Here is a 24,282-nt window from a genome sequence, read left to right as displayed (position 1 = left end):
TTTTAATTAATTTAAAATTATTGAATAATTTCACGTTGACATTTACAAATATATAAATATTTTTTAGTTTGGATTGTCCAAACTATATTCAATCCAATTCATATGCGATCCGTATTAATTAGTAAAATGAGTTGAATTACACAACGGATTGATTTTACCCGTTTGTTCACCGTACACTCTAGGAACATATAAAATGCATTTGTCTATTCTGTTTTGTACATGATCTTTTATGGTGTACTCGTAGATGCCCGATTTATAAAACGATAATCTCGTTGTCACTTCGATCCTTTGTGGTGTAATGTTCCATAAAGTGATAATCTTTGTCACTTCGATATCACTGTAATCGTTTGTTAGCTCGATTTTAATTATAACAAATACTAGGGTTATATAGTTTGATAGGTTAGAAAAAAAAGGGATCCCACCTAGCTAGTATTGATAGGGACAATATTATTCATGTGATTTGTACGAAGATTTAATTGGGATATTGGGGGTATGATGTTATAATTAATATAAATTAAGGTTATAATTAACCTAATTAAACAACATAAACAGCAAGTTATGTAGCCTATCCACCCAACAACATGGGCAAATTGATGTGTGTCCTAGAGCGCACCAATTTTAATCATACATTTCAATGCAATCTTTTTGACTTTGAGTGTTTTATTTCTATTCCATTTTTTATTATAATATATTATTTAAAAGCCATGATTGAAGAGGAAAGTTTGTGGTTGAAGTGGCGGATATTCTCAATTTTTTTATTATTTAAATTTGAAATCTCATCAATTTAGGCATGGTTCAAAATCCGGTTATTTGAAATTAAGCTTGTTTGCTTTGAGTTATTAAAAAATAAGGGTTATTTGATTATTTATATAATTTCATTTAAATTACATTTGAGTTTTTTTTGTTGTAAGGATCAATTAAATTAAAATTTGCTTAAACACAACCAAAAAAAAGAGAGCATAATATAAAAAACAAAGTTCAAACTAAAAATGAAAAAATACAATTAATTGACACTAATGTTTTCCATAAGAATAAGAATTAATTTACAAATTACAATTATGGTACACAATACAAGGGAGAGTATATTCAATAAAAGAAAAACTATAACTTTTTATGTATAATCTTGAGATTATAAAATAAGATTAACATTTCCTTTTTTTATGAAAATACAATTAGGAAAATATGGTAAGAATATTTTGAAAGCTTTATAAGAGTTTTAGAAAAGATATTAATATTTTCATAATTGAGGCTTATTTAAAGTGCATATTTGCACTTTAGAAAGTCAGGTATTTGTCTTGAGAATATCGTTTCCTTGTGAGTTTTAATTGTGAGATAATTATTGTAATACTCCTAAAACATTTTTAATAATAAAGTTGAGAGTCTTTTGTGCTTCTAAAGTGGATGTATGCTTATTTTGGCCGAACTACTATAAACCTTATGTATGCGTTCTTTAGTTGATTTCTTTCGTTTCCGCAATTGTTCAATGTTGTTGTTGTTCTTGCAATAAGGGATATTTCATCTCCTGGCATCCTAATAATGAGGTCCCACACGAAATCAACAAGTTTTCATACATAACTTCTGACACCGTCGTGATAATGACATTGATGACTTACTTTGGTTGTTCAATGTTCTCCAATTTATTTCTAGTTAAATAATGTATTGAAAAATAATAGGGATAAAGATCCATCCATCTTATAAGTCTCTCTCTTTTAGGCGCCACGATTCATGTCTCCTAATAGTCACCGACAATATTCGGCATAACCAAATGACTTCTGGTTAAATTTTATGGAAAAAAATTACAAATACTTGTCACGACGCGACAATGTAAAAGAAGATGAGAAGTTAATGAGAATACCGACGTTGATAACATTTCATTTAGAAAATGAGATTCCGTAAACATCTTAGACTTCCACAAAATTTTCCAACAAAATTTAGTTGTCATAAAAAAAATGTATTTTAATTGATAATTTGAGTAATATTATATTTAAATTTGAATGTGATACCAATAAAGAATAAGTAATATTGAATGTGATACCAATGAATCATAATTATTATGTAATTAGGTTATGAATATATATATTGTATCTTTTTATTTTTTTTAATTAACATATTTTATGTGATTTAGCTTTTGAAAAGATGGTTATTCTTAATTCTTTTTTCTTTCTCTCTTTATGGTGATTCTTATGCCTTAATATCTATATGAGTGTTTTCTTGTGTTATATGGTTTGGTTACTTTCATCCAATTTGTAATTTGGATGAGAAAGGTTTACAAATTGACAAGAACCCCACTTTTAGATTTATGTACCTTTGCAAGAGTATAAACTAACAAATGATTCAAACACTTGAAAACAATTTTGTACAAAGATAAAACCATTTTAATAATCTTTTTCATTTTGTGAAAGAGCACGAAAAAAGAAGATAAAAACACATAAAAGAAACAAGTCCAATAAAGATCATATATATGGTGCAATCATGAAGTGTTCGATTCTCGCTACTTGGCTGGCCAAAGTTAGCAAACGTGCATCGGTCTTTTATTTGGGAGACTATTATGAATCTTTTAGACAAACTACTCATGCAATAGATTTCTTTGATTTTGTAATTAGATGGGTAAATTCTTGTTTTTTTTATATAGAAAAAAGAAAAAGAAGAAGAAGAATGCAAATTTATGTGTTTAATAGACAATGTAGATTAATTAACAATGAATATGAAAGATGTGCTTATTTGACAGTAGTGGTTAAGTGGGATGCCAACCATATTCCAGATGGGAGTTTGTTGAAATGTTGAAAGAAGAATACAGAAAGATCCTTGTTTATTGTGTAAAAGATCATTAATTGTATTTACACATAAGAGATTATTAATAGACAATTAAGATTTAGCCGTTAAGACATAAACCTTTGAGCTTCCTAACTGTTGAGCTTCTCTATAAGATTACAACGACTAATAAATATAAACTAATATATTACATATTTTTAACACTCCCCCTCAAGTCAGGAGTAAAGAGATTCATTACTCCCAACTTGTCGATGATGCTATCAAAGTTCCTTTTATCTAGAGCCTTCGTGAAAATATCAGCAAGTTGATCTTTGCTAGGTACAAATGGGGTTTCAATCTCACCAGATTGAACCTTCTCACGAACAAAGTGACAATCAACTTCAATGTGCTTTGTGCGCTCATGGAATACTGGATTTGATGCAATATATCTAGCAGCATTGTTGTCGCAATACATTTTTATGGTTTTGAGCTCAACTCCCAAGTCTTTAAGAATATATTTAATCCAAATGAGTTCTCCGGTAGTGGCTGCCATAGCACGATATTCAGCTTCGGCGCTTGAACGGGCGACAGTATTTTGCTTCTTACTTCTCCACGTCACCAAATTTCCTCCAACGAATGTACAAAAGCCGGTAGTCGACTTTCTATCAAAGCTGCCTGCCCAATCAGCATCAGTATAGCCAATGACGTCCATGCGGTTGTTTCTTTTCATCCATATGCCTACTCCAGGAGTAGTTTTAAGATAATGTAGAATCCTGTAAACAGCAGAAAGGTGTGAAGTTCTTGGAGCATGCATGAATTGACTTACATTACTAACTGCAAAAGTTATATCAGGACGAGTAACTGTTAGGTAGATAAGTTTACCTACAAGTCTTTGATACATACCAATGTCATGAAGAGGTGTACCTTCTTCAGTGTTTAATTTAACAGTTGTTTCAATGGGAGTCTTTACGGGTTTTGCAGCAAGCTTACCAGTTTCTTTTAATAAGTCCAAGACATATTTTCTTTGAGAAAGAAACAAACCTTTCTTAGAATGAGCAATTTCTATCCCAAGGAAATACTTGAGAGTGCCAAGGTCTTTAATGTCAAATTGCTCCTGCAGATACTTTTTAACCTTGAGGATATCACTTGAGCTATTACCTGTTACTATAATATCATCCACATACACAAGTACAATAGTAGTAGTGTTGCCAATAATTTTAATAAAAAGAGAAGAATCGGCAGAACTTTTTCGAAAGTTGTGATGAACAAGAGCGCTACTAAGTTTAGCATACCATGCCCTTGGAGATTGTTTGAGTCCGTAAATAGCTTTATTCAACCTACAAACAGATTTTGAGTTAAGATTTTCCTCATAGCCTTGTGGGATAGACATATATACTTCTTCTTGTAGATCGCCTTGAAGAAAAGCATTTTTTACATCCATTTGATGTAAATCCCAATTTTGATTCGCAGCAATAGATAATAATATCCTTACCGTGCTCATTTTTGCTACAGGTGCAAAAGTTTCCTCATAGTCTAATCCATAAGTTTGGGTGTATCCTTTGGCAACAAGTCGGGCTTTGTATCTTTCAATTTTTCCTAAACTATCATACTTAATTTTGTATATCCATTTACAACCAACCACTTTCTTACCTTTAGGAAGAGGGACAAGTGTCCATGTATTATTTTTTTCTAGAGCATCTAATTCGTTATTCATGGCAACACACCAATTAGGGTTGGACTTGGCTTCTTGAAATGTTTTCGGCTCTATTTGATCAAGAGATGTGATAAAAGCATTATATTCATTAGAGACATTTTCATAAGATAAATATTTTTCAATAGGATACTTTACCGAATAAAGATGATAATCTTTCAGCTTTTTCGATGGTTGAACAACCCTTGTGGACCTTCGAACATTATCATCCCTTGTAGTTGTTTCTGAAATATCTTCGGAGATAGATCTATTGTTATATTCTCCCCCTGAAGGTGTACATGGTGTCTCAGGAATAGTGTCTGAATTTTCATTTTGAGTTTCTTTGTCATTATTTGTGACTGAATCATTGTAACTTTCTTCTTGTGGGATATCACATGGTGTCCCTTTTTCTGCTTCTTTATCTGGAGCAGTATTTGAATCGCTATCAGAAGGAATATTCCTGCAAGAACAATTCATATCCAGAGGCAATACATGATCTTGCCAATCAAACTCATTGAGATCATCACTATTATCCTCCTTAGTTTTGTAGTAAAATTCATCTTCATTAAAGATGACATTACGAGAAATATAGAGTTTTTTAGAAATAGAATCATAACATTTATATCCCTTTTGGGTAGTAGAATAACCAAGAAAAATAGCTTTAACTGATTGAGGACTTAATTTATCAGTATGGTTTATATGCACATAACATACACAACCAAAGACACGAAGATGATTAAGGTTACTTTTCTTGTTTTTTAATTTTTCCAAAGGACTCGAATTATTAAGAATGCTGCTAGGAATACGATTAATGAGATGAGTAGCAGTAAGTAAAGCATCGGACCAAAATCTTTTTGGGACGTTAGATTAAAATAATAGAGAGCGAGTAACCTCAAGAAGATGACGATTTTTTCTTTCTGCCGTACCATTCTGGGCCGGGGTATGAACACAAGAGGTTTGATGCATTATACCTTTTGTTTTGAGAAAAGAGGAAAATTTTTTATTGACATATTCAGTCCCGTTGTCAGTTCTAAATAATTTTATTGAAGCTTGAAATTGGTTTTCAATAAAGGAAACGAACTCTATAAATTTTGAAAATACTTCTGATTTATCATGGAGTAAAAAAATCCAAGTGGTTCTTGAAAAATTATCAATGAATGAAACATAATATTTAAAATTATTATATGAAGTAGTAGGTGCTGGACCCCAAACATCAGAATGAATTAATTCAAAAGGAGCTTTAGATAAACTATTTGAATTATGAAACGGAAGTCTAGCTTGTTTAGCAAAATGACATACATCACAATCAAAAAACTCAAACTTCGATTGAAATAATTTTCTAAGCACATGCTTTGATGGATGTCCTAAACGACGATGCCATAGAAAATGAGAATTATTCTTGGAATGTAAAGCATAACTAAAAAGTTTAATAATATAAAGGTTATTTTCAAGTCTTCCTTTACCAATCGTGATCCCGGTCGACCTGTCCTGAAACACAACATCAACGTCAGAAAAAATAACTAAGCAATTAAGGTCCTTTGTGATTTTACTAACCGAGATTAAATTTGGTGATAAGTCAGGAACATACAAGACATTATCAATTTGTTTTGAGAAAAGTTTAATTGATCCAATTCCATGAATGGGAATACTAGAATCATTAGCTACTTTAACATTTTGATTGAGTTTTTCTAAATTTAAATTTTCAAAATATTCTTTATTTTTAGTCATGTGATCTGTGGCGCCAGAATCAATAATCCAATAGTTTGAAGATGAATTGAAATTAGAAGAATGAGCCGATATACCTGGGTCCACTTGATTAGTGGACTTCTCTTGTTGAGTTTTCATGAAATCAGAGAATTGGAGAAAGAGTTTGAAGTTGTCTGGATCCACACCACACACTTCATTATGATTGAGTTTTGAAGTATTCCCTTCAGCTTGAGCATGCATGTTTGAAGGGAGAGCCCAATCTGAAGAACTATCAACCTTAAAGACGTTAGAAGCCCTAACTTCATTTGACCCAATTGGACTCCAGTCTCTCACCGTACTGCCTTTTCCATCTCCATGGGTGAGAAATCCTCTCCGACCATTTCCCCCTTTGTTGCCTTTTTGTCGGCTGTCTTCTCCACGCATCTGTGGCTTGAGATGGGGGTGGAGGTGGTAGCAGTAGTCTTTGATATGACCAATTTTGTCACAGTGATCACACTTGAGGTTCGGATTTGGCCCTTTGCCTCGATTCGAGAGAGTTCCCCGGCCAGAGAAGTAAGCTTGATTATCTCTGGTGTCTTCGAGACCTTTAGAGTTATCCCGACGAGTATCCTCTTCCTCAAGTCTTGAAATTACATCTATGAGCGAGGGAAGCTCCGGAGCGAGAAGAATTTGGGACTTTACATTGTCCCAGCTTGAATCCAATCCAGCCAAAATTTGGTAAATCTTTTCCTGTTCATTTCTTTGGGCTATGGTGACTGGATCTGTTGTTGGTGGGAGATAAATTTCTAACTCAGCCCACCTTCTGGTAAGTTCTCCGATGAAGTCTGTGATGCTTGATCCTCTCTTTGAGATGGAAGAAATATCTTTTTTTAGTTGAAATATATGAGAGAAATTTTTGGATTTACCGTAGAGTTTTTTTGCAGAATCCCATAAGTCTTTGGAAGTTTCTGTATTGATGAAAATGGCAGCAATTGCTGGTTCCATAGAATGAAGGAGCCAAGACATGATTTGACTATCTTGGGTTTCCCATTCTTCTACTTTCTGAATATCTTCTTCTGTGCTTTTGCCTGATTCTGAGATTTTTGGTTTGCCATTGTTGGTAATAAATTTTGTTTTGGCCCTTGACTTTAGAAACAAAGTTGCAGATCTTGCCCAGTGAAGATAATTCTTTCCATTTAGGAGGACGGAAGTAATCTTCTGGGTAGGTTGTACTTCGTAAGAGTAGCCGCTTCCAGTGGCCATTGTTGTTCTCTTCAATCCGATGAAGAAAGAAAAAAAGATTCAGAGAGCCACTTAGGCTTGAAGAAAAAAGAAGAGATAATATGAAGAGTCTCGAGAGAATAGATTGAGTCGGATTAACCACGCTCTGATACCATGTTGAAATGTTGAAAGAAGAATACAGAAAGATCCTTGTTTATTGTGTAAAAGATCATTAATTGTATTTACACATAAGAGATTATTAATAGACAATTAAGATTTAACCGTTAAGACATAAACCTTTGAGCTTCCTAACTGTTGAGCTTCTCTATAAGATTACAACGACTAATAAATATAAACTAATATATTACATATTTTTAACAGAGTTCAATTCAAATTTGCATCAGATCATGAAGTAATAATTTAATAATTAAAGATTGACCATACAGATGATGATCAGTCAAATAATCATTTAATCGGTTCAAACCTCTTTAATTAATTAATTAATCATCCGGTGATTCATTTAGCTAGTTCCAGCCAAAATTGTAGATCTTCTCATAGAAATTCAGATGTATCTTTTTTTGAAAATACTTATTTCTAGTAAAATTTTAGATAGTTATAATATCTAATATATATATATAGTATGATATTAACATCAATTTTTTAAAATTAAACTAAAGCACTTAGCTTCATTAATTTTGAATAATGATTACAATTAGCATTTAAATATAAACCCATAATAATAATAATCTAAGTTTGTTTAATTAATTAGCTAAAGTTATTATTAATTAATCTAATTAACTTTAATCACAAGAAAAGACAATGAGAGGACATCATGAGGCTCCACTCCAACCCTCACACTTTTTTACTTTCTAAGTTTTCACTTCAAAACATTTTTTTAATATATATATTTCTGAAAAAAAAATAATAAATAAAAATAAAGTATTCATATGACAATAGCAATCTGTTGGGTTATTTATTTTGGACTGATAAAAAAATAATGCATAGCCCATAAAACACCATGACGATGGTTTGGTGTTTAATTTATGATACAAATTAATGAGGAAGACTTATATTTCTCTATAACTTCATTGTTTGATTACTTTAAATTGAAATTGAAATTAAAATTAAAATAAGAAATTACTATAATTTCATAATAACCTTTTAAATGTCAAAATATCCGAAAACCCTTTTCAATTAAAGATGAGACTAATACAAACCTAATAAAATTAAATATATTAATAATAAAAAAAGAAAGAGAAAGAGACTTAACTTAGGGATGGGATATAGCTAGCTAGTTTAGGGTATAATCATACAATATGACGACATCTCTATGGGAATATTGGTATTTATATTTATGGGCAATTGCTAATTTGATTATTAAATTATATTCGTTTTTATAACTCCAATTTTGAACAATATTTTTGTTTTTATAACTTCAATTTTGAAATGTTTGTTATCTTATTTTAATATATTATTATTTTTAATTAATTTATTATGTTTTTAAACAAAATAATATTTATATATATTTTTTTAAATGGATAGTTTTTGAGATACGCATTTTGATTTTTCGAAGTTAATTTAATTGTCTAAAATATTGTGTAACGTGAAAAAGAATTTGAGAAGATTTTAAAAAAATATTTATTGTTTACATAACTTTGTCTACTGTCTATCAATTTGATTGTATTTTTTTATTTTAAATTAATTATTTTTTAGGTTATACACGTTCAAAAAATGACAAATACGATTTGAATACTTTAAAAATATGTAATTTATGTCAATAATTAGATAAATCAAAAAATGGATAATTGTTATTTTATTTTGATAAATATAATAAATTAATTGAAAAAATAAAAAATATTATGTTAAATAAGAACACATAAGTTCATTCGTTTGTGAGAAAGTTTTTAAGTGACTAAATTCAATACGACGCAATTCAAAGTTGGATCCATATTCAATTAAAATCGATCTAGTTTGAGGCCTAAATTACAGTTGGTCCATTTATTTATGATTTGGTCACAAAATTAATTTAATTTAAAGTAATATTTAAATTTAAACATGTTATAAGAAATTTAATATTAACAATTTATTAAGACGTGCAATTAATTATAGATCAACTGTTTTTATAATAATTTATAAGCATTAATTTAGTTTTAGTGTCTATATATAATTAAGGCTATGACTTGTGAGACCATAATAATGATGAATTCTATAAATGTCACTTTCAACTTTATCCTTAACTACATGAACATTATCTTTAACCACAAATAATAATTAAACTCTCCTAAAAATAAAATGATATTTTGAATAAGATTTATATTTACTATAAGACAGAAAATGACCCATCCAACAATGTTAGGTGCAGTGACCCGATCGAACTAAGAACAAATGAAAAATGATGCCCACTCTCTTGCTTTTCTTAACCCTCTTTTCACATTATTCAAATTGCAATTTCTTATCCAAAAGTACCCTTACAAAAAAACCTTTATTTATTCTTTTATTGAAATTAATTTATTTTAAAAAATCTAAGATACTTTAATATTTGATTGATAAATTATTGATGAAGAGACATGGAGAGAAGATGATGGATTATTTTTAAACTATTCAAATAATTCAATTAAATTTATTTAAATTTTATATTAAAATTATGAAAAACTATTTTATTTGGTGAAAAAATTTGAAAATTAGTAAATTAGTAATACCGTAAAACTTTTATAAATTAATAATGTTGGGACTGAAATATATTATTAATTTAGCGAAATATTATTATATCGATAAATTAATAATTTATTAATTTAAAGAGATTTTACGTATGACCTTTAAAATTTTAAATTAAATATACTAGTTACAATGTATATTAGAGACGAAAAATAAATTACAAAAATAAATTACAAGACACATTTTATAAATGTACATTCACAAATTAATTGAATTTATCAATTTTATTATTTTTTAATAAGTAAAAAGTTAGTTTATGATAAAAAAAAATGGTACATGATACCAACGTGGTACATTAAATATGGTTATAAATTGATCATTATAAAATGTCTATTATTATTTTTAAATCACACCATATATATGACTCATAAACTAAAATTTATTCAAAAAACAACCATGATCAATCAACAACGAAAAATGTTGTACTAGTATAAGAGAGATCACCAAGGATGTACTTCACAAAATTTGGTGTAGTGGATTGACAAAACTTTCAATTTGAAAGTTAATTAAGGAATAATATCAAACACTCTAAAGAGATCATCATAGTTTCTATAAGATGACTTTGACAAAAGTGGATCTTCAAAACATCACAAACCAGCCAAGTACCCGGATATGGAGAAAGTTGTTTATGAATGATTTCTCTAACATCAAGAACGTGTGAATATATCAGGAGAATTAATCATAGAGAAGACAGTTGAGGCGCTGAAGCTTTTGTATCCACGAGATTCTTTAGAGCATAAACTTTCACGAGACTGGCTTGAGAAATTCAATTTAAGGCATGGTCTCAAATCATATCGCCGTTTGGGAGAAATTAGCTTAGTCGAAACACATGACATGAAGAATAAATTTGAGTCTACAAGGAAAATTTTTTGATCAATTTCCTATGAAAAATATTTTCAATATGGATAAAACTGGTTTGTTATAAAGGTTACAAGCTGATCATTCACTTGCAACAAAATAACTTGAAGGTAGTAAACTTGACAATGAAAAACTCACAATTGTTATTTGTTGCAATGAGAATGGCTCGGAAAAAATTTCCTCTCGGGATCATTGGTAAATATGTAAAGCCACGTTGTTTTAAGAATATCAACATGAATAGCCTAGATTGTGAATATTGTGGAAACAAAAGAGCATGGATGACTAGGTTGCTTTTCGAAGAATATGTTTGTTGGCTGGATGAACAAATGCACAATAAAAAAAATTCTCTTGGTAGTGGATAATTGTCCAACTCATTCAAATAAAATCCAAGGGTTGTAAATCATTGAGTTGTTTTTTCTATCGCCAAACACGACTTCAAAAATTCAATCATTTGATGCTGGGATAATTAGAGCCTTTAAAATGTACTACCGTAAAAGGTTTTATCGTAAAATTTTGGAAGAATATGAGTTGGACATTTCTTCTCCGGAAAAGATTAATGTTTTAGATGCTATCAATTTGGTCGTCTCAGCTTGAAGAAATGTGCAATAAGAGGCCATAGCAAATTGCTTTCGACACTACAAAATTCGTTCGGTGAATCCAACTGGCTCAAGTGATTTAAACGATGTAAATTATGGAGAAGACATTCTTGAGCTTGAGAACTTGATTACGAGTATGCATTATCGGCATAAAATGGATATGAATCATTTTCTAGATTATCCTGTGAAAATAACGAATGTTACGAGGTTCAAAGCATTGAAGAAATTATGACGGATACCATTCAAAATTCAGTCGATGACAAAGTTGAGAATGATTCAATAGCTTTGGAACCGATCACTCGAAAAAAATATTGCAAGCAGCAACAACTGTTCACAACTTTTTGTTGTAATATAAGAAGACAATGTCCCAACTCTTAAGTGTAATGAAAAAATTTAAAGATAAACTCAATATAGATTTTAAGTTCAACAAAAAAAACAAGTGACTATAGATTGTTTTTTACTATACGATCTTAGAATTTGAAATCTTGTAGTAATTATTAATTTATAATTTCGTTGGAACCAATATATACACTGAGATTTTTAAAAAGCTATTGTCTTATTATTTTATCGATTTGGGTCCAATTTTGTAATCTCCCAAGTTAGGACTAATAAATTATTAATTTTATAGAGGTTATTAATTTATAGATGTTTTATTATATATATATATATATATTTAAATAAATAAATATAAAGTATTTTAATATTTTAATTGATAATTAAATAAAAACTCTAAGAAAAAAAATGATAGACACATCTTATGTTACAAATTAAAATATATATAAAATTTAAAATTATTAATCATAAATCAAGCCATCAATTTAATTGTCAAATGGGCTTAATCTCAATTAATCATATTTTAATACTAAATAAAGTATATTTATTCATCATAATCTCTTTGACTAAGATTTTAGTCAGTCGACTTATAAATGTAAGACTATAACTTGGGATTCGGGATGGACTTATAGCATTAATAGTGGGTTTTTTATATGAAATTTATTTAATTAATTGCATTTATTTAAATGGGGTCACTATATGATGCTTAGACTTATTAATTATATTGAATTTAAGCAAATAAAATAAGGCCTACACATAAAAATAATGTAAGAGAAAATAGTTGAAAGTAGTAAATGTAAAAAAAAATTGAATGATAGATGGTTGAGATGGAATTAAGTTAGCTGACATTTTGAGATGAATAATTTTTTACTATTTACCAAAATGGGAAAATTAGTAATTAACCAAAAGGCATGTATGTACAAAGTACAAAGAAAGTTGTTGATTGGGGGTCCCTTTTGTTTGTTCTTCACAACCATTGGTGGTGGCAGTTTTGTCTTTTCACAACTATGGTGCTATTTCTGTTCCTCCCTCCATTTATATCTTTCTTCATTTGTTTTTTTTTTTTTACTTTTTTACTTTTTTTTTTTTTTTTTTCATATGTTGAAAGTTTGGATTTTCTTTGCTTTTGTTACCTCTATGATTGTGTTTTAAAAAATTAATGAGAGTTGGGTTAATCTAATAGAGAAATTAAATGTGAAATCTTCCATTAAAGTCAAGGAAGGCGTGATTGAAAGTCATTATTATTATTATTATTATAATTATTATTTGAAGCCAAAAACAATTCTCATCATTTCTTCTTTAGGCTGCTCTGACCGTTTAGATTTGCGTGCAATAATAATAATTCATTTTACTTATCAATATTATTATTTAAACATGATCATTTTAAAATAATTATGAGATTTATATCTGTTTGTTTGGAATTTTTTTATTAATCTCAATTTAATTAAACATTATTTAATACTTTTTTTTTTATTAATAAAATTTAATTTATTAATTAAAATATTTCTAAAATAAATAAATAAAAATTATAATTATATATTAATACCTTCTTGATCTCTTCAAATTTGGTAATTAATCCATCATTTATTTAAGAAACCCTTTACCGAACCAATCAGACCTTATGAGATGAAACTTGTTGAACAATTTTTTTAAAAATAAAATTATAATCAAACAATATTTTATTGACAAATGTCAACCAAATCATATGAATTTCAAATATAAAAATACTTTTTTCTATTTAAAAATAAATATATTTTTTTTATTTAAATAATTTTAACTAAAAACTTAATTTCTCAAAATTATTAGCAATCAACCTTATTTAAAAATCAACATTATTTAAAGACAAAATTATTAAATTGAGGCTATTAAGATAGTATATATTCTTTCAAACTTTACCTTTTAGAATTCTTTATTGTTAAAATTATACAAAATAATATTTTATTCTAACGATTTAATTTATTATCTACCTAATATTTATAAATAAATGAGTAATGATAAACAACGAGAATTTGATGTCACGAACAATGTCGGGAATAATTTGTCAACACGTGATTAGACTTAAATATAATAAGAGAGATAAATTTTATTTTTCAAATCCAATCACGTATTGTCATATCATTATCGGCACTATGACACCAAATTTCGCTCTCTATCATTATTCTAAATAAATACAATATTAATATTACTAATTTTACTATCAAATTTCAGCGAAATGAGAGTTTTGACTATTAAATTTTAAAGAATCGGTAGTCAAAATGACAATTAATTTAGTGATTACAATTTGTTATTTATAAATATTACGTAGATAATAAGTTAACTGTGTTTCAAACCATTAAATACAATTTAATTTTGTATAATTTTAACAATAAAAAACTTTTAAATTTGTAAGGTTTGAAATTAGAGTTCTGGCCCCAATTTAACAATTCGAACCTTTATTTAAATAAATCAAATTTACATGTGAATCAAACTAACCCATAAACAACAAGTGGGATATTTCAGTTTACTGTACAATAATTATTAAAATTATTATTGAGTATTGACTAAGAAGTGAGAAAGCATGTAATTTGAATTTACTGTAGAAATATTAACTTTGGATCTCTTTGTTTAGAGACCTCCTCTGATCAAATCCCTTCTTCGGTCATCTGTCATTTTCCTGGTTGGTTTTGACACAAAAGAAGAAGCTCATCTAATGTAAAACACTGTGTATGTATGAGAGAGAAAAAGAGAAAAACCCAATAATTTATAGACCCAAGAATCGAACTTTAGCATCTGGAGCAGAGAGAGATAAAGAGATGTGCAGAGCAGTTGGGCTTGTTCGGTAATTTTCATGACCTACTTACTTACTTACTACTAGTAGTACTAAGCTATGCCACAAGATTTTCAAGAGATAAACACCACCATTGAACAATGGAAATGGTCCGAAATGCAAGGCCTTGAACTTCTCTCTTCTCCTCCCCCTTCCTCTTCTCCTTCTTCTTCCAAACCCAAATCAAACACAACACCAGACCAAGACCAAGACCAAGATCAAAACCAACCTCAAGAAATAATGGATTCTACAGAGGACAAGAAAGCAGGAGGAGATAATGAAAAACCAGGAGAAGTTCTCCCATCAGTTTCCTTCTTCGAGCTTTTCAGATTTGCAGATAAGCTTGATTATGCTCTAATGGCAATTGGTACTGTTGGAGCAATTGTTCACGGCAGTTCACTTCCTCTGTTTCTCAGATTCTTTGCCGATCTTGTTAATTCATTCGGTTCTAATGCTAATAACATGGATAAAATGACCCAAGAAGTTATCAAGGTATATAATTATATTACAACAGTTCTAAATTAAGAAGAACAAAGTTGAAACCTTTTTTACCTTGATGAATTTGCAGTACGCATTCTACTTCCTAGTTGTTGGAGCTGCAATATGGGTATCTTCATGGGCAGAGATATCTTGTTGGATGTGGACTGGTGAAAGACAAACAACTAGGATGAGAATCAAGTATCTAGAATCTGCTCTCAACCAAGACATTCAGTTTTTCGACACAGAAGTTCGAACATCCGATGTTGTTTTCGCTATCAACACCGACGCTGTTCTTGTTCAAGACGCCATTAGTGAAAAGGTAAAAAAGATGATCTCTAGTTCAATTTTATCTAAATTTTGATCTAATTTCTGAATTTGGGTTATACTGCAGTTGGGTAACTTCTTACATTACATGGCAACATTTATATCTGGGTTTGTGGTCGGATTCACAGCAGTATGGCAGTTGGCTCTGGTTACATTAGCAGTTGTTCCTATAATTGCTGTAATCGGAGGTATTCATGCCGCCACATTATCAAAACTCTCAGGAAAGGCACAAAATTCTCTTTCTCAAGCAGGAAATATTGCAGAACAGGTGAGGAAAACCCAAGATCTTGAATCTGTAACTAAAATTTTTTGGTTGGCTGAATAATTTGTTCAAAATATTACAGACTATTGTTCAAATTCGAACAGTGGTAGCATTCGTCGGTGAATCAAGAGCTCTCCAAGCATATTCATCAGCTTTAAGAATCGCTCAAAGACTCGGTTACAAGAGTGGATTTGCTAAAGGGTTAGGCCTTGGAGCTACTTATTTCACTGTCTTCTGCTGTTACGCACTTCTGTTATGGTATGGAGGTTATCTAGTTAGACACCATTACACTAATGGAGGTCTTGCCTTAGCCACAATGTTCGCAGTCATGATCGGAGGATTGTAAGTCTCATTATTGTAATTCTCAATCAGAAACCATTGAACCAAGGAACCAATTCTGATTTTACTTACATTTTTTTGGGTCAGGGCTCTTGGGCAGTCAGCACCGAGCATTGGTGCATTCGCAAAGGCAAACGTTGCCGCCGCGAAAATCTATCGAATAATCGATCACAAACCGGCTGTTGACAAAAACAATGAATCGGGTCTTGAATTGGAGTCAGTTACAGGACAGGTCGAGCTTAAGAGTGTTGATTTTGCTTACCCATCTAGACCAGATGTACAGATTCTCAACAAATTCTCCTTGACAGTCCCAGCTGGAAAGACAATTGCTTTGGTTGGAAGCAGTGGATCTGGTAAAAGCACTGTCGTCTCCCTCATTGAGAGGTTTTATGATCCCCCATCAGGTTCTTAATTAACTCTGCACTTACTCCTTTCCTTTAATGGAGTACTTTTTATTAAATGGGTATGTTCTTATTTCACAGGGGAAGTTGTTCTTGATGGTCATGATATAAAGACATTGAATCTTAAATGGCTAAGACACCAAATTGGTCTTGTTAGCCAAGAACCTGCATTATTCGCTACCACCATTAAAGAGAACATACTCTTAGGCCGTCCTGATGCAACCCTAGTTGAGGTTGAAGAAGCTGCCCGCGTGGCAAACGCTCATTCGTTCATCATCAAACTCCCCGACGGCTATGACACCCAGGTTTGAATTAAATTAATAATACTACCATGTTTGGTCAAAAGACCAAAAACTAATGTTGTCTGTTAGTCAAACAGTACATGTGCAGTCAGTCTAATGTAAAAACAAAGATACAGACTCCTCAGTTTAAGGGAAAAAGGACACCAAAAGTCTTATAAACACTGTTGAAGACCTTGTAAATTTTTAAACATTTTTTATCCCCTGTTTTCAGTAAAATTTATTTGAAAAAATGATGATAGGTTGGTGAAAGAGGATTGCAGCTATCAGGTGGGCAAAAGCAAAGAATCGCGATTGCTAGAGCGATGCTGAAGAATCCGGCAATCTTACTTCTAGACGAGGCAACGAGTGCTCTTGATTCGGAATCAGAAAAGCTGGTGCAGGAAGCTCTCGATCGTTTCATGATCGGTAGAACTACATTGGTCATTGCCCATCGTCTTTCCACGATTCGGAAAGCAGATCTTGTGGCGGTAATTCAGCAGGGAAGTGTGTCGGAAATTGGAGCACACGATGATCTCATGGCGAAAGGAGACAATAGCGTTTACGCGAAACTCATTCGAATGCAGGAAGCTGCTGCTCATGAAACTGCTATTAATAACGCGAGAAAGAGCAGTGCTAGGTTGGTAATGGTTGGTACCATAATTTAAAACTTGTTTAATTTGTTTTTTAATTCTTTTGTGTTTTGTTGAAGGCCTTCGAGTGCAAGGAATTCGGTCAGCTCTCCTATAATGACAAGGAATTCATCCTATGGTCGATCGCCTTATTCTCGAAGGCTATCGGATTTCTCAACTTCAGATTTCAGTCTCTCTTTGGAATCAGCGTATCCAAATTATCGACATGAAAAGCTCGCGTTCAAGGAGCAAGCAAGTTCATTCTGGCGGTTGGCTAAGATGAACGCGCCTGAATGGCCTTACGCTTTCGCTGGTTCAATAGGCTCGATCGTTTGTGGGTCGTTAAGCGCTTTCTTTGCTTATGTTCTTAGTGCGGTCCTCAGTGTTTACTACAATCCAGACCATGCTTATATGATTAAGCAAATCGACAAATACTGTTACCTCCTTATTGGACTGTCGTCGGCTGCGCTTATATTCAATACTCTCCAGCATTTCTTTTGGGATGTTGTGGGAGAGAATTTGACGAAACGGGTAAGGGAGAAATTGTTGGAATCGGTTGTGAAGAACGAAATAGCTTGGTTCGATCAAGAGGAGAACGAGAGCTCGAGAGTGGCGGCTCGTCTGGCTCTTGATGCCAATAATGTTAGGTCTGCGATTGGAGATCGGATTTCTGTGATCATGCAGAATTCGTCTCTTTTGTTGGTCGCTTGTACGGCTGGTTTTGTCTTACAATGGAGACTCGCTCTCGTGCTCATCGCGGTTTTCCCTGTTGTTGTGGCGGCAACTGTCCTTCAGGTTTGTGTAACGGTTATTTGAAAAATAGTGTTTATAAATAAATTAAATGACAGTTTCTAGTCTATATTGAATTTGGTTAACCGTTAAGGTGGTTAAAGATTTTCTTTGATTTGATTTTTCTCTGACAGAAAATGTTCCTAACCGGTTTCTCGGGAGACCTTGAAGCTGCTCATGCAAAAGCGACGCAGCTTGCCGGAGAGGCGGTGGCGAATATGAGGACGGTGGCGGCATTCAATTCGGAATCGAAAATCGTAAGTCTATTCAGCAACAACCTTCAAACGCCTTTAAAACGATGTTTCTTGAAGGGACAAATAGCAGGAAGCGGATACGGAATTGCTCAATTCGCGCTTTACGCTTCCTACGCTTTAGGTCTATGGTACGCCTCGTGGCTTGTAAAGCACGGAATATCGGATTTTTCAAACACCATTCGAGTCTTCATGGTCCTTATGGTCTCTGCAAACGGAGCTGCCGAAACACTCACATTAGCGCCCGAATTCATCAAAGGCGGTCGAGCAATGAGGTCTGTTTTCGATCTCCTCGACCGCAAATCCGAGATCGATCCCGACGATCCTGACACGGTCCCTGTCCCGGACCGCCTACGTGGAGAAGTCGAATTGAAACACGTCGACTTCTCCTACCCGTCTCGACCCGACATACCAATCTTCCGCGACTTAACACTACGAGCCCGAGCGGGTAAAACATTAGCCCTCGTCGGTCCCAGTGGTTGCGGAAAGAGTTCCGTAATTTCCCTTATTCAACGATTCTACGAGCCATCCTCCGGTCGCGTCACAATAGACGGAAAAGACATTCGAAAATACAATCTCAAGTCATTAAGGCAACACATAGCAATAGTCCCTCAAGAGCCCTGCCTTTTCGCCACAACCATATACGAAAACATAGCCTACGGAAGAGAATCCTCAACCGAAGCCGAAGTCATCGAGGCTGCAACACTAGCAAACGCCCACAAGTTCATCTCGTCCCTCCCAGACGGATACAAGACATTCGTTGGGGAAAGAGGAGTTCAGTTATCAGGCGGACAGAAACAGAGGGTAGCCGTGGCTAGAGCTTTCATAAGAAAGGCCGAGATAATGCTCCTCGACGAGGCAACAAGTGCGCTCGACGCAGAGTCCGAGAGGTTTGTACAAGACGCGTTGGAGAAGGCTACCTCGGGTAAAACCACAATCGTGGTTGCCCACAGGCTAACAACGATCAGAAACGCGAATGTCATCGCGGTTATAGACGATGGTAAGGTGTCTGAACAAGGGTCTCATTCTCAACTATTGAAGAACTACCCTGATGGGGTTTATGCCCGAATGATACAACTTCAAAGGTTTAGCCATGGGCAGGCTGTTGTCAACATGGCAACTGGTTCTGGTTCTGGCTCTGGTTCAGGGTCTGGATCAAGGGGGGAAGAAGGGTAGCCAATTATTCAATTTTTTTGGGATGAAATGTTATTGATTTCGTACACAGCATAATACATGCATCATAATTCATATGTATTGTTGATTTAACATAATATATATATATATAAGTGTTTTCTATTTTCTCTGTGGCATTTAATCAAACACCTGATAGGCATACATAATCTAAACAAAAAAAGACTCACCAGGACGATAATCGATCGACCCATAACATGAAATTGCAAATAGTTGAATCCTGAAACAAGTAATTAGATAAATCAATTTAGTGATGGGTGGACCAAATTCCAAAAGGCAGCCGACAAGAGTATAAAACAGTGATGAAGACATGATCGTTAAAGGACAAGGAGAAGAATTTCGTCGTCCCTGAAACTGATGTTATTAATGGGGATTGATTATCAACCAATTCTGGGTGATGGGGAGCAGAATTATTGGAAAATGGGGCTCACCTTGAGTTGTTGCACATGCGGAACAGAGATGGTGGACACAAACAGTACGATTTGATTTAAATTGGAATCGAATTGGGAAATGACAATGACTTTGTGATTGTGAGCTTCCTTTTGATAATGATGCATGATTTAACTCCATTATTGTTCTTTCATCCTTGCTTGAATATCAGGATCATAATTCAAATAAACCAAACATGCGTTATCTGATCTCCCTCATTGAATAGAATATTCAGCTGCATTATGGGCTTAGTAGTTATAATGGGCAGAATATTTCACTTCATTTCTTGTACTGGGCTTTTAACAAACTAATTAGAAAAAAAATATTTAAAACCCAAAATTTTAAAATTAATTCGATTGTTTTGAGTTTTGACATTATAATATGTACTTTAAATAGAAACACTGTCCCGAGAATTGGGCTGACCCAGCATATGTATAAAAACGTTAAAATAAATTTGGCTATTCTAATTTTAGTTTTAAAAATGATTACAGAATTTGTTTTTAGTGATATTTGAATCATAACCAAATAAAAATCTTTATATTCATCTTGAACAAGGTGGAGAGATTGATTATATTACCTATTATGCTAAGTGCGGTCGTTATATTCGATTGTGGTCAGAAATTAATCGATTAATCAGTATTTTTTTTTACGATGACTTGGTTGAGAGGGTACGATACATCGGTCTTAAAAGTCAATGATTGGGTTTCATTTGTGAAGTTGCTATACTTAGAGGGGGAATGTATTGACTGAAATGAGATATTTTCACCTAAAGTATAGCTCTATTTGAAGCTTTTTGCAGTTAAATTAAAACGTTGGTTAGTGGCCACTAAACAAAACTTTCCATAAAGAGGGTCAATATATTCTGTTCTATAAAATCTTTTATAAGCGTCTTATTGGCCTTCCAAAAAAGCAACCTCGTAGAGGCTAGTCCCGCTACCTCTCACGTATGTCAAAGGATGTGCAAGTAGATTCAGAGTTCCCATTTGTTACTTTATTTCCATTGGCAGGAGGCACGCCAACATCTCTACTAAGTCTAAGTTGGAGTGAAAAAAAGCACACACTATGCTAAACACTTTTATGTTAAAAAAAAATAAATTTAACTTATTTTTTTCTAACAAGTAGGCTTCCTTAGCCTGTGGTTTGTTGGGCTAACACTAGCCGGGCTGAATATATGAACTATAATGACTAATTTAATGTGGTAATACGTAACAGTAATAGTCCCCATTTGAAGTACGGACAATTCTTTTTTGCTTCTCATCAACAGAGAGAAAATCATTGACGTACTCATGAAATTGGAAGAACCATTCCACATCAAGAAAGTCTAAAGAAAGAGATTAAAGACTTTCTATTAGAAAGAAAGATAAGAATCATACGATTAACTTAAGGTACGCTTCCGAGGTAGATTTAATTTCTCACACATTAAATTAGAATCTAATTAGAATAATTCTAACAACGTCAACATCTCTGTCAACATCTCTACAAGTCTAAGCTGAAGTGGAAAGAAGTGCACACTATACATATGTATACACTTTTATATATTAATAAAATAGTAAATTTAACTATTTTTTTTTTAATTTCTAACAAGTAGGCTTCTTTAGCCCGTGGTTTGCTGGGCTAGCCCTATGCCCGGCCTGAATATATGAATGTGAGAATGGAAGTAAAATTTAAAGAGAAAACTACCTATTATCCATTTTGTAGTAGAGCGTTTTTGTTAATGAGAAAATAACATTTAATCTAAAATGTGATATGACTGCTTAACAGAGTTTGATTGATTTGCATTTCCACTTATTTTTTAAGGTTGTTTTCTAGTATTTGTTGTAATTAACTTATGATAATTATGACTGTATCTTGTTATTTGTTTGCTAATATTTTTATATTTACTCTAAAACATAGACTAACTAAAAAAGAGTTGCAGTTTTATATATAAAAAAAAAATACAAAATGAAATATGTTAAAGGTTGTAGACTTGAGAAACATAAAAAAAGAAAAGGTTGATTTAGATTTAAGTAAAGCTTAAAATTGGAAGAATGTAGGCTCAAAAAACAAGTTTGATTTAGATTTAAGTAAAGCTTGGAAATGGACAAATCCTATTTCCAATATTACAATGCATGCATATGGGTCTTCACTTTTAAAATTTTTGCAAACCAATGACGACCCATATGGATCAAGGGTATGTTTGTTCTTAACATATTTTGATGTACACTACTAACTTTTCGAACCTCTTAAACTTTATCGATTTAAGATTGTATATATTGTAGTCATATTGTCGATGAAACCTTTTACAAAGTTTGATTGATCGTTTTATTTTTCAGGGACTAGATAAATTAATTCACTTAAATGAGAGTTTGCCCATTTGAAAAAGTTTAGTTTCATTGGTTTCAACATGAACAAGTGAAGAGGTTATATCAAATTAAGTGTTTAAATTTGACCTTACATTAAAATTTAGATTTGGACTACCTTTTCAATTTATGTGTTCTTTAAAATATGTTATATATATAATTTGTCCTTGTATTTAGTTTTGGCTTTTGACTGGTTGTAGGGACAAGAAGAAAAATCATCTCCTTAATAAAAAGTAAATAGTACAATAAGATATATTTTGTATATTAAAAAAAAATCAGTGCCCAATAATAATCGTTGAAACAAAACATAAAACTATGAAATTAAATTAATAAAAGAGTTGAAAACAAAATATAATTCAAATCTATGAGAAAGAAACAAACTTGAATATTCTTAAAAGAGTTCAATCAATTCTTTATCACTTGATCTAAATATTATTATCTCTACAATTATAACTATTCATTTCAACTTAAAATATTGTAGTGAAAATTAAATTTGAGACTTCTACTATATTAGACAAGACTCTTTCCGTAAGTTACATTAGGTGATTTACGTTTTTAAAATTCTACCAAATTCATCGAGATTGTATTGTCGAGAAGCCTAATATAATTTGTGTTTCTAATTTTAGTACCAAAAAAAAGTCAATATGAAGATAGAATTTGACATGAAGAGATAATTTAGGAAGACTGCATTATCTTTTGTGATGATGTATGGATGTATGTCATCAATTGAATTAAATGTTATAGAAATAAAAAACCAAATTGGTTTCTCATTCTATTTTATTGCACTAGTCAATAATATTAATTTTATTTTACCTACATATATTTTGGTTCATGAATATTATTACAGTAGTACAAGCAACTTAAATATGTTCATAGTACTAACTTTTTCCAGTACAAATTTAATTTGTTTGATTGAAAAAAATATTTTATTATAATGGTCCAAAGTTGAAGCAAAAGTCAAGAAAATGTTCAACTTCAAGCTTCATGGACCACTAATTAATATATGTATATGTATGTGGATATGATATGTTTCAATATTTGACAATAATTTTATAAAATATTTTAAATTAGTACTATATATTTATTTAAAGATAATTATTTGGATGCTGATGGGAGATGCCATCACTCTTAATTTATAAATGGTTTTGGTGTTTAGTAAAGAAATCACTCACATAACACTAATTTAAATGTTTAATTAAGAGGGTCGACCGTCCCATACCTAAATAGTTTCATTAACTAAATTGATCTCATTCACGAAAATATTATAAAAAGAACAAAAAAAAAATATAAACATAAATGACTGTTTTAAAAAAAAAATTGTGAAAAATATAATTAAGTAGTATTAGAGAAAGAACTAGCTAATTACATCATTAATAATAAATATTTATTCACATATCTTAGATTGAGTGTAAGAATCATTTTATGGGTTTGAGTTTTTGCAATATATATATACCGTTTATAAAAAAAAATAACAAAATAATAATGAGTGACTAAACTTTAAAGAATATGAATTTTATATTTTTTTATAACTTTTTGAAAATGTAGTTTATTTTTGGAATAATCTAGACATCAACTTTTTTTTATTTACAAGAAAAATCATTTTTTTTTTACAAATATGGGTTTGAATGTTTGATTTAGACATGTAGATCCATCCTTGCGTAATATCGATCACATTTTTATGTTTGAAAGTTGAGTGTTGTTGAATTTTATTAACTTGCTTATGTGAGAATTGACATATTTGATGTTTGACATTGGTGTAGCAATATTGGCAAACGGTTTTTTTGTAAATAACTCTTTTTGTTTATGAACAAGTTTATTTAAACTTTTTTTCATAAGTACTTTTTTCTCATTGTCAAGGGGAATTCGAGTTTGGCTAGATAGAATGCTTAGACAAAAACACCTTGTTATATA

At 31.6% G+C, this 24,282-nt stretch overlaps 1 protein-coding gene across 1 annotated transcript; it reads left to right on the top strand.

Annotated features, from left to right (window-relative positions):
- The first annotated feature begins 14,564 nt into the window (after positions 1-14,564).
- Positions 14,565-19,704, top strand: LOC124920158 (ABC transporter B family member 1). The gene is made up of 9 exons (XM_047460578.1): positions 14,565-15,148; positions 15,225-15,455; positions 15,528-15,728; positions 15,805-16,064; positions 16,149-16,465; positions 16,544-16,767; positions 17,004-17,380; positions 17,453-18,167; positions 18,296-19,704. The coding sequence occupies exons 1-9, from the start codon at positions 14,717-14,719 to the stop codon at positions 19,586-19,588; spliced, it is 4,050 nt and encodes a 1,349-aa protein (XP_047316534.1). The 5' UTR covers positions 14,565-14,716; the 3' UTR covers positions 19,589-19,704.
- The last annotated feature ends 4,578 nt before the right edge of the window (positions 19,705-24,282 follow it).

Source organism: Impatiens glandulifera, chromosome 1 (genome assembly GCF_907164915.1).
Source record: "Impatiens glandulifera chromosome 1, dImpGla2.1, whole genome shotgun sequence".
Taxonomy (NCBI): Eukaryota; Viridiplantae; Streptophyta; class Magnoliopsida; order Ericales; family Balsaminaceae; genus Impatiens; species Impatiens glandulifera.
The sequence above is the reverse complement of the archived record's forward strand: the minus strand, read 5'-3'. Positions and strand labels throughout refer to the sequence as shown.

What these genes read in the sequence shown, in the direction of transcription:
- LOC124920158 (XM_047460578.1), top strand. Translation starts at nt 14,717, where the DNA reads ATGCCACAAGATTTTCAAGAGATAAACACCACCATTGAACAATGGAAA. An exon ending in CAGGAAATATTGCAGAACAG is followed by an intron (nt 15,729 to 15,804) that starts GTGAGGAAAACC and finishes AAAATATTACAG; the next exon opens with ACTATTGTTCAAATTCGAAC. An exon ending in CCGACGGCTATGACACCCAG is followed by an intron (nt 16,768 to 17,003) that starts GTTTGAATTAAA and finishes AAATGATGATAG; the next exon opens with GTTGGTGAAAGAGGATTGCA.